This window comes from Vombatus ursinus, unplaced genomic scaffold (genome assembly GCF_900497805.2).
Source record: "Vombatus ursinus unplaced genomic scaffold, bare-nosed wombat genome assembly UNPS02014798.1, whole genome shotgun sequence".
Classification (NCBI taxonomy): domain Eukaryota; kingdom Metazoa; phylum Chordata; class Mammalia; order Diprotodontia; family Vombatidae; genus Vombatus; species Vombatus ursinus.
The window spans coordinates 51,498,562-51,509,672 of NW_020954576.1; the positions used below are offsets into that span (position 1 = coordinate 51,498,562).

At 38.8% G+C, this 11,111-nt stretch overlaps 1 protein-coding gene and 1 pseudogene across 1 annotated transcript; both read right to left on the minus strand.

The window, feature by feature from the left end:
* Positions 1 to 919: 919 nt before the first annotated feature.
* LOC114049543 lies at positions 920 to 2,712 on the minus strand (annotated as a pseudogene).
* Positions 2,713 to 4,051: 1,339 nt separating this feature from the next.
* LOC114049431 (olfactory receptor 10K1-like) lies at positions 4,052 to 5,014 on the minus strand. The gene has a single exon (XM_027870691.1). The coding sequence runs from the start codon at positions 5,012 to 5,014 to the stop codon at positions 4,052 to 4,054; it is 963 nt and encodes a 320-aa protein (XP_027726492.1).
* Positions 5,015 to 11,111: the final 6,097 nt, after the last annotated feature.

An 11,111-nucleotide genomic window follows, 5' to 3' on the forward strand; every position in this document is an offset into this window, starting at 1 on the left:
GCACACTGCTGCCCTATATCAAGTGAAAACAAACTTTTATGCTGTAAAGGGTCTGTGAGCTGTGATCTCATCCATGTGGGTACTTCCTGTAGTGAGGAAGAGAGCAGCTTCCCCACACTTTTTCATTTTACACAATTCTTGTCCATGTTTTCCCATAATTTCTCCATAGAGGATCTACCCAGGGTTCTGGAGGACTTTCTTTAGATCAGAGGATCTTAACTTTCTTTGTGTCATGGATCTCTTTGGCCAAGTGTGTACTGAAGAATATTTAACAATCAGCTCCCTGAGGGGGAAAAAGTATGCTCTATATACTTTCAGGTTTAATCTGCATTATCAACATTTCTCTGTCTCTTAAACTTAGACAACAACAAAAAAAAACTTTGAATCAAACCCTGATTTTGAGTATTTGCTAATTGCTGTGGAACAAATGCTCACCCTGAAAATTTAATAATTGGCTTTTATGACCTGGTTCAAGCCTACACCTGCTTTTGGCAGTCTGGTGAAACCTAGGGACCTCCTCTCAGAAGAATGTTTTAAAATAATTGAAAGAAAAGTTAAATTCAGTTAGAGGTTAGCAAAAATAAAGATGTAATTTCAAATCTATTCAGAGACTCCTTGGAGGGCCATGGATTCCATGCTCTTCATCTTTTAACATTCTGTGGGTACCAGTGGATAATTTGATTATCTCTTTTTTAATCAATTATTCTCATCACATGACTGGACCACTTCCTTTTCCTCTCAATCACTTCCTTCATTATATCTCATATTTCACTCCTTTTTATGCAAGCCATAATTGATTAAAAAATATTTTTTCCAGGAGATGGTGAGTTTTATTTTGTCTTACCGGGATAGAGGTTGGATTTGCTCTGGGATGTTGCAGGTTGGCAAGAGATGAGAAGAAAGTACAAAATATGAAGATTTATTTGGTGTAGTCTTTGCCCTCATTTTCATTTTCATCAACAGAGAGCTGTGTACTTGCTTGCACAATTTAATTTAGAGGCCAGATTTTCTTCAGGTTTCTTTGGCTCACATGCAGGTCTTGAGTCTGGATTTTTTTTCTGCCATCTTTCCTATTTGATTCCCTCCAATGGTCTTTGCTTTCTCAAATCCATTGGACCGTAGTTGGAGGCCCCACTTTGGCCTTTCAGCACGCTCACCGCATCCACTTTGTTCTAATCGTTCCTTGAAATAGTAGCTGGTCCTTCCCAGGACTTCTGGGATATTACTTTACCACTTGTGGGAGACCGCTGCTCTGAAGAGCCTGAGTGCTGAGATTAAGCAGGAAGGTTGGACCTTTATTTTACCCAAGCACTTTCCTTTGGTGGGGGCAGAGGCATCACCTTTAAGGGAAGCTGATCTATTTAGAAGGCTTAGAAGTAGGAGACTGAAACTTCTCTTTCTTGTTGAATGTTTCATTTTCTATGGATTTCTTACTCTCCCTCCTTCATGTGTTTCTTCCAGATGGAACTATATTCCCAGTCTGTGAAGACTCACTTCCTGTCTTTGACCAGTGCTGAGTTTCCTCACTTTGCCAATTTCAATGTCTCTGCCAGGGCTTCTTTCTAGTTTCAGTTCCTCCAGCTGATGCTGTAGTTTCCCTTCTTTTGTAATCATTCCCTAGAAGCTGTATCCACTGGATTTGCTCCTCCAAAGATGGAGGCAACTCAGCTAGACTATGAGGTGCTAGCTGATGAATCTTCATCCTTGGATGTCCTCCAGGGCTTCAGATTCCATTTGGATCTTTGGGAGGGGAATGGGGGAACCTCTATCTTCATGCCCAAAATCATCCCAGCTATAATCATCTCTTGAGTTCCATGACTTAACATCTCATCTATCATATCTGTCTTCATAGTGATCATCTCCTCCTCTGTAATCAATATCTTACTGGTACCCACTACCAAATGCTCTTCTTCCACTGCCTATCCTAGAATCAAAGCCTATATTATAGTCTTTGCTGCCCTTGTCATCATATCTATCCCTGCCTCCATATTGGTTTATGTCCCATCATGGACCATCATGGTATGAATCATAATGATCATGATATTTGTCTCCAAAGCTATCATCAACCCTTCAAGGGGGGTAGTCATCAAAGCTGTCTGTGGCAGGGCAAGCCCTCCAATCTGGATCAGCTTTGTCAGAATCCTGATTTCAATCCCAATCATGACCAAAAGAATAATCATACCACTATTCATCCTGTGTTTGATCAGCAGCAGCCACTCATATTCTTCTGTTGCCTATAGACTCTTCATTCAGGCTCAAAACACTGAGCAGTGAGTCCAAGTCCTCAAACTCAGCATAACCAAAACTTTTCAACCTTTCTGGATTGCTGTGTTCCTGTGGCAAATGTACTACACTGATACTCAGTCCGCTAAAGAACTCCTTGATGGAATTCTCTGTCACATCATAGGACAGGTTCCCTAGAAATGCAGTGTAGGGTGGTGATTTGAAAAGATGGCTCTGGTCAATATTGGGTTCCTAAGCAGCCCATGGAGCAGTGGGCAGAATGGAACAGTCAATTGGAGGTGCCCTATACATGTCTTCATTATTACTATGTCAAGTGGTAGAAACATCTCCTTCCAGGTTGTCAGTTTCATGAGCCCAGCTGATGGGTTTGGACATAAAGGTGCTTCCTCCACCACTAGTGCCACCATCCTGAGCAAGGAAGTCTGTCAAGACAGGCTCTTCTCCTTCTTATTTAGCTGAAGCTGCCATGTTGGAAGAGGGAGAGAGAATGCCAAAAATATTTTTTTAAATATAGATTTGCATGAAGAGTGAAATGAGCAGAACCAACAGAACATTGTATACAGTAACAGCAATATTGTGTTAAGAACTTGGAGTGAATAAATCATTTTGACTATTATAGATACCCAAATTAACTACAAAGAACGTATGAAGGAAGAAGTTATCTGCATCCAGAGAAAGAAATGATAAATAGAAGTATATATAGGATGATTTTACATATATATGCATATATGTATTTAGACACTTATTTGTATCTGATGGTAGCCATCTCTTGTGGGGGGAGAGGGAAAAAGGGGAACAAAGAAATTTACATGACAACTTTATTGTATCTTTAAAAGGAATAGCAAGTTGTACATAATAGATTTGTGTTTTCATGTTATTTTATTATACTATCTTATTTTATTATATTATGTTATCATCTTATTTTATTATACTATGTTATGGAAGTGCTTATTTAATTAAAAATAAAATAAACAATTTTAAATGTAAAACTTTATGTAAATGTAGAGTATTGGTATTCATCATGAAGGAAAGGGAATTTATTACCAAAATGTCATTAAAGGCTAGTCTACACTAGGAAATTATCAAAATAATTCCAGTCCCATGAAATGGTCCCAACTGATTCAGAATAAACTAGGTAATTGAGCCCAGTCTTGGATCCACACTCCAAACTGACTTCTCCAGACAAGCCCACAACCTGGAGGTGGTAGGATAAGGAGAATTAGGTTGATATAAATGAATGAGAACTGGGCTAGGAATCAGGAGACCTGAATTGGATTCCTAAATTGTCTATTAACCAGTTTTGTGACTTAAGGTAAGTTTCTTCACCTGTCTAAGGCCTTGGTTTTCTCATCTGCAAATTGAGAGCATTTGACTACAATACCTCTAAGTATCCCTTCCAGCTCTTCGTGTAACAATCTCCAAATCTATGGATACTGGATAGAACCCTGGGCTCTAGGGAAGCATAGAGTAGGAAGGGATATGGGAACCATTACCGCAAGGGCAGAAATTCCCAACTTCTGCCCCAACGAAATTGTTGAGTATGAGCTATAAAAGAGTAGGAACTGAGATTCTACAATGCTAAACTAAAGGAGGGAGATGAAGAAATTAGTGTTATGGTTAGTTCATTTTATTTTTCTAAAGGACAAAATTCATCTCTAAATTGATTTCATCCTCACATCTAAAAAAAAGTCTATTGCTCAAAGTATCTTCTTTTCATTCATCTAGCAATGGTTCATTAAGACAGTCCAATGGATTCAACTTGCTTTCTTTGATGACTGGTCTTCCAATGATAGGACCGGCAAGACAATTAAGGAAGGGGTGTGGTCCCTGCAATTTTAAGACACAAGTTTTGGCCAATTGCTCGCCAAAGAGCTGCTTTGAACTCCTTGTTTCTCAAACTGTAAATCATGGGATTGAATAATGGGGTTAGAATGGTATAGGACACAGATATCAGAGCATCTTGGCTGGAGGTATAGTTGGTCTTAGGCCTCAGATAGATGAAGGAGGCACAGCCATAGTGGACAGTAACAACAATAAGATGAGAGGCACAAGTGGAGAAGGCTTTGTACCTGCCCACAGTGGAGGGGATCTTTAGGATGGCAGAGATGATACGGATATAGGAGACCAGGATTAACAGCAGAGGAATGACTAGGACCAAGACGCTAAGCATGAAGATGATCATCTGACTGAGACTGGTATGGTGGGAGGCCAGCTTAAGAACAGGGGAGATGTCACAGAAGAAGTGATGGAGCTGGTTGGAGGAGCGGAAGGGCAAGTGAAACACAAGAGTGGTGATGATCAAAGCAACAGTGAATCCACAGGCACAGGCTGCAGCTACTAGTCCCCGGCACGTCCCAGGACTCATCAACACTGTGTAGCGCAGGGGGTTGCAGATGGCCACATAGCGGTCATAGCCCATGGCTGCCAGCAGGAAGGAGTGAGAACAGCCAAGAAAGAGGAAGGTAAGCATCTGGACAACACAGCCCAAAAAGGGAATGGTCTTCTTCTGGGACAAAAGATCTACCAGCATCTTGGGCACAATGACAAAAGTATAGCTGGTCTCAAAACAAGATAGTATTCCAAGGAAGAAATACATGGGAGTATGGAGGGCTCGCTCCAGCAGGATGGTGGACAGGATCACAGCATTGGTGCCTAGTGTGAACAAGTAAAGGAGGAGGAACAACACAAACAACAGCCTCTGAAATCTAGCCAGGGCTGAGAAGCCAAGAAAGACAAATTCACTTACAGCTGTCTCATTGATCCTCTCCATAGAAGAGAGATCTTCAGGGTGAGTAAAGGAAAAACAGGCCATCCAGGGGCTATAGACTTCAATCCAAAATATTAAGCTTCTTTCCCCCTCTGTAATATCTCTGTTAATAAAGCTGGAAAAGAGCCTAAAGATGAGCATTTGTTCTCACTAGCTGTCTAACCTTCACCATTTTTGTTTCCTTGCCTTCTCATTTAGCTCATTCCTCATTCCTGTGGCTATTTGATTCTTTCTCACTTGCCTTGGTCTCCTCCTAGATAAGGTTCCTCCTCTCAGAGCCCTGGATCTTGAGTTCCACCACTCCTACACTCTACCCAGTGGTCTTCCTTGCTTCTTGTATCATAATCTCCAAGTTCCAACAACTACTCCTCAGCTCTGTTTTGCATGCCCACCACCCTCATTCTTCCCTTCTACATCCTACTATTCTTACATCATCCTTAATCCCCCAGTCATTTGTTCATTCAAAGATCTCATTATGGGATTGAGGTAATGTGGAGCTGTCAAAGCCTGTGGCAGTGGAACATAATGTCTGCCACATGCTTTGCATATAGGCCTACTGACAGGCTATTTCAGTTAGCTGACTCAGCAATGGCTAGTCACTGAGAGGCTAACCAACCACCTGGCTAGCAACTAAATGTGGGACCACTGAAACTTATGCAACCATCCACTGAGGTTGAGGAGAGCTGCAATCTGAATCAGTGAAAGGAGAACTCATACCAACAAAATCATAGAATCGTAGATTTAGAGTTGGAAGACACCTCAGAGACCATATAGTCCAAGTCACCTAATTGTACAGATAAGGAAACAGAAGTCTACTGAAGTTAAGTTTCTTGCCTATATAACAAAGGCAATAAGCATAAGAGACAGGACTTGAACCGAGATCTTCTGACTCTAAAGTTTGTGCTCTTTTCATTATACCATGCTATCTCTTAATGGATTCTTTCCAACAAGGCTTCATTGTGTTTTATACTTCTCTTATATAAGATGTCTTACATTTGTCATATCACTACCTTGCTCAACAAACTCCAGTGCTTCCCTAATACCATCAGGTTCAATATGAAGTCCTTTATTTAACATCTAAAGTTCTTCATATCCTGGCCTCCTCCTATCTGTTCAATCTTCTTCTTGTCCAATCTTTACTGAACTAGCACTCATCTTCAAACTCTATGCCTTTGTAATGACTGTCTTCTCATGACTGGAATATTTTGACTGTTCATATTACTCTTGGCTTCCGTAGCTTCCTTCAAGATTCTGCTCTAATCATACCTCCTTAAGGTAGAACCACCTTTTCCCAATTGATCTACTTCACACACATACCCACCTTTTCCTTCCCACTGAGAGTCTCTTTGTGTGTGTGTGTGTGTGCACATGTGTGTGTGCATGTGTGTGTGATTTTGTGTGTGTGCATGTGTGTATACATGTGTGTGACTGTGTGTGTGCATGTGTGTGTGTGTATGATCAGTCATTTCAATCATGTCCAACTCATCATGATCTAATTTTGAGTTTTCTTGACCAAAGTACTGAAGTATTTTGTCATTTCCTTCTCTAGGAGTACCAAATGTAGATTCAAAAGATTGAATTCTGCCTCAGATACTTACCATGTGTACCTGAGTACATTAGCTAGCTTTTGTAAGTCTCCGTTTCCTCATCTGAAAAATGGAAATAAAACTCTAATGCTTATTACCAACATCACAGAGCTGTGATGATAAAACTGTTTCATAAATCTTGCAGATCTATGTAAATGTGAGCTATTTTATTTACCAAGAGATATGTTGGTTCCAGTTTAATAGAAATAGGCAGAGAGAATGCAAATAATGTGACTACTTCAGGGGAATTCATTATTCACAGTAATTGTGACCTAGCTATATCTCTTTACATATAGAGCAAGGATATTATAAAGCCTTTTCTGGGGATCTCTGGCATAGGATGTAGGGATATCCCACCATTTTCCTTCTGTTTTTTCTGGAATCTTATTCTTTGTTTGATGGTGTTTGTTCCTTTCCCTGTGATTCCTTGAAAATCTGTAAAATAATGGGCAACACACCATGACTATTTGAGGGAAACAAAAAACAGATACATTCATTCTATATAGTCACTAACTGGTGTAGACATGGCCAATGAATTATCACCTAAGAAGGGATAGACAGAAAAGTCACACAAGTCAAATTATCTTCAGTCTAATCCGTCAACTAGGAACTAAATCCAATAGCACCTTCCCATAACCAATCTGTTAAGGAAGGGTGAGAGAGACAGAGAGACAGAGACAGAGAGAGACAGACACAGAAACAGAGAGACAGACACAGAGACAAAGACAGAGAGAGACAGAGAGGTTGTATCTAAGCCTGGTTCTAACCCCAATCACCCCAAACTAGCAAGAAATGTATTGAATAAAGTAATGAAAATAGTAAGAAGAGAAGAAAGGAAACATTTTCTCCAAAAGATCTGTCCAATCTTCTTTCACTTTACTGAACTCATCATGGCACTCCATCATCAAATTCTATGCCTTTGTACTGGCTATCTTTGCATGACTGTAATATTCCTATTTGGGTTGAGAGGGGAATGAGAAACCACAAGTCTGTACTACTGGCCCATCATATCTAGTTTAGCTCAGTGCCCACTGCTCCTTGTCTGCTTCACCAGATCCACTCTAAATGGTTGCCATGGCATATATCATTGCCTCTCAGAGTCTCCTCTCCTCGGTGACTTAAACAAACATCTCTCTCTCTCTCTCTCTCTCACACACTATGAAAGGAAAGTCATTGAACTCACCCAGCTCTAGTACTCTGAACAATAGAAAGTGGAATCTATGAATGGCAGAGTCCTGCAAGTGTGAAACTTCATCTAACATAGTAATGAACAGAAGAGAAAAGTCTTCCAGAAATAAAGTCAAATGACAGTTTGAGTGTAAGCCCAGCAATGGTAGACACTCATTACCTCTTGGAGACTCCCTCAGCAGTGATACAAGAGCACCACACTACTCCTTAATAGAGGATGCGATTAATTTTACCTACCTTTAGTCATCTGGAATGTAGAAAGAATGTAACCATGGATGAGAGACAAGCTTCATCCAACACTCCAGAACACAAGAGAAATACTACCTAACAAGAAGGTAGAAAAAGAGGTTGGGTTAAAGTCCAACCTCAAGAGAGCTGAACTCCCAAGCAACTAAAAAGTCAACCAATAAAATAAAGAAAATAAAAAATGAAAAATAAAATTAGACAATTTATTTCAGGCAATACAGCTGAGTGAAAGGACACATCTAAACCCAATTCCTCTCTCTTACTTCAAAAAAGCAAATAAAATGCCAAATAGAATAAAGGGATAATAACAAATATAAAAATAAAGGATATGGAAAAAAAGCGTCATTGACAAACAAGAGAATAGAGGGACAATCCAGGTAATCTGAAAAAGGACACAATACAACAAATAAATGCTATAGAAAGAAGGAAGACAATTTGAAAATCCCCAATCAGGGCAATACATTATAGAAGACCCACAAAGATGATAATGGAATAACTGGGGTAGGGAGCGGGGAACCAACCTCCAGAATGGTTCAAAAGATAAACTTTAAAAACTAAAAGAAACAAGGATGGAAATTAGGGTCAAAATCAGAACTTTCAAAGAATTTTTTTAAAAAATCAAGAATGTGGGCATTTTTAAAAGTATGACAAAGATAATTTCAAATAAAGTAGAAAAGAGGAATAGAAGATTTGGAGCTCAAAAATGCAGAAGTAAAAAAACTGGCAGGTAGGGGGAGGGACGAGATGGGGAGAAAATTTGGACTTCAAAATCTTGTTGAAGTGAATATTGAAAACTAAAAATAAATTTTTAAAAAGAACGGGTAGAAAAAATTAAAAAGAATACAGCTTTAAAGAACACATGACTTTTTTTTAAAGTTAGAGCTATTGACTTTGATGACAAAATTCACAGAGAGAATTCAAAGATCATTGGTTTCCCAACAAAACATGATGAAAAAAGAGGCTTCAGAATACTTCCAAGAATAAGATTCACCACTCTGGCAAAAAATAAATCATCGAGAAGTATTTGGAATAGAAGGAAAACTAAAATTCAACTAACTACAATCCATGAGACACACAAAAAAACCAAAATTTAACTCACAAAGAAATACGGTAACAAAATTTCTAAATATAAATATCAATCAATATACCTTTCAGGTAACCAGAAGAGAATCTGCTAGATTTTAGAAAATCAGTATAAATCTTGCAAGATAGCTCTTTATTTATGGGAAATCAAGGAGATAATTGGGATGGGATGTTCTAAAAAGAAAAGATTAATTTGCACTACCAAATAACATTCTACAAAACAGTTTAACCATGAGTGGGGGGGGAAAAGACAAAATTAATTTGCTTACCTTCTCAAGGAGGGGAGTGAGATGGGAGGGAGGGAGAAAATTTGGAACTCAAAATTTTTAAAAAATGGTTGCTAAAATTTTACATGTAATTGGGAAATATTTAATGAAATTGATGAAAATATTTTAAAATGGTAGACTTTCAACAGAAAAATAGTTTCAACATTTCCCTCCAAAGAAACCAGAGATAAGTAAGAAATTTGAAACTCATTATATAAATCAAAATAAACACAAGAAAGGTAAATAAGTATTGTTGGAAGGGGGGAAAAGCAAAGCAATGAAATCAGTTCTGTAATGATTCCAGTACAAAGACCAAAATTTTAAAAAACCAAACACATCATCAAAGGTCAGTGAAATTACAAAAAGAAACCATTTACAGGGGAAAAGACTCTAAGGGACAAAAGATCTTAGGGGGTCAAAAGAATGAGGAGGAAGAAAAGAGGAAGAATTGAATTACTGTACATTAGACTAAAAATCACATCCCTTATAAGGAAATCAATAACTGGGGACATGAGAAAGTACAGAGGAAAGTTGCTTGGGTGGGAAGAGGGGGTAGACGGAAAGTGTAGGATCCAGATATAAACTCCCACATGAGGCAAAAAGGATTATTGATTTTTTAGTTTCTCTAAAAGAAACTGTTCTAGAGGGGGCAGTTAGTGGCACAGTGGATAGAGTATCAGCCCTGGATTCAGGAGGACCTGAGTTCAAATCTAACTTCAGACACATGACACTTACTAGCTGTGTGACCCCGAGCAAGTCACTTAACCTCATTGCTGAGTCAAAAGAAAAAAAAAAACAAGAAACTTTTCTCAAGGGTAAGACTTGTCTTGCCTTAGAAGAAAAGGGAAATAGTATTGCGGATACAGCATGGATCCGGAATAAGGAAAAGAAGTCAATACTACCTATAAAAGCAGATTACTCCTGGGGTTTCATGACATATTTCTGCAGGCACGGGGTGTGTGAAGGGGACACACAATAGATTTCATTCATAGCAAAAACAACTTTTGAGAACCCATGTCTCTGAGCAGGTGTGATAGTTCTCAGAACCACTTACCACCCCAAGGAATGGAATACATAGACTCCAGGGGTATCTGGTGTGAAGGACAAGTGAATAGGCAGGCAAAGGTCCAAAGATAGGATTTACTTGCATTAGGATGGGCAAGTGGTGAATGAAAAGGTGTAGAGTAGGACTGAATCCCAAAACATAAAATATAGAGGGCCTTCTATCACCCCATGCTGCCTCCTTAGTGAATACATATTTCTGATTTAAGGCTGCTTAGAAGAAAGCTCTTCCAAAAGACAAAAAAATTTTAAAAGAAATAATGTAAGGGAAAGACCTGCAAATGTACTAGTAGAGACACACATAAGGAGAAAAGTCCTTTGTCTTCCAAAAACTCCATTTTGTATGAAAGTTATAGAAAAATCAAAGAAAGAACATAGCACAAAGCTCATCACTGGGAATTACATCCTATATCAGCCTAGAAAGGGAAAAAGGAAGAAAGAGAATGAATCAAATTGCCACTTTTTGGAAAATGGAGTAGTAAATGAATGTTGTTCTAAGACTGTCAATAGGGGTAGAGAAAAGAGGGGAAATGTCTGAATAATACCTTTATGTGGCTGAATAATACCTTTATCTGAACTGGGAAAGAAAAAGGAAGAGAAGAGAGAGAGAGAGAGAGAGAATGAAAGAAAGAAAGAAAGAAAGAAAGAAAGAAAGAAAGAAAGAAAGAA

What these genes read in the sequence shown, in the direction of transcription:
- LOC114049431 (XM_027870691.1), bottom strand. Translation starts at nt 5,014, where the DNA reads ATGGAGAGGATCAATGAGACAGCTGTAAGTGAATTTGTCTTTCTTGGC.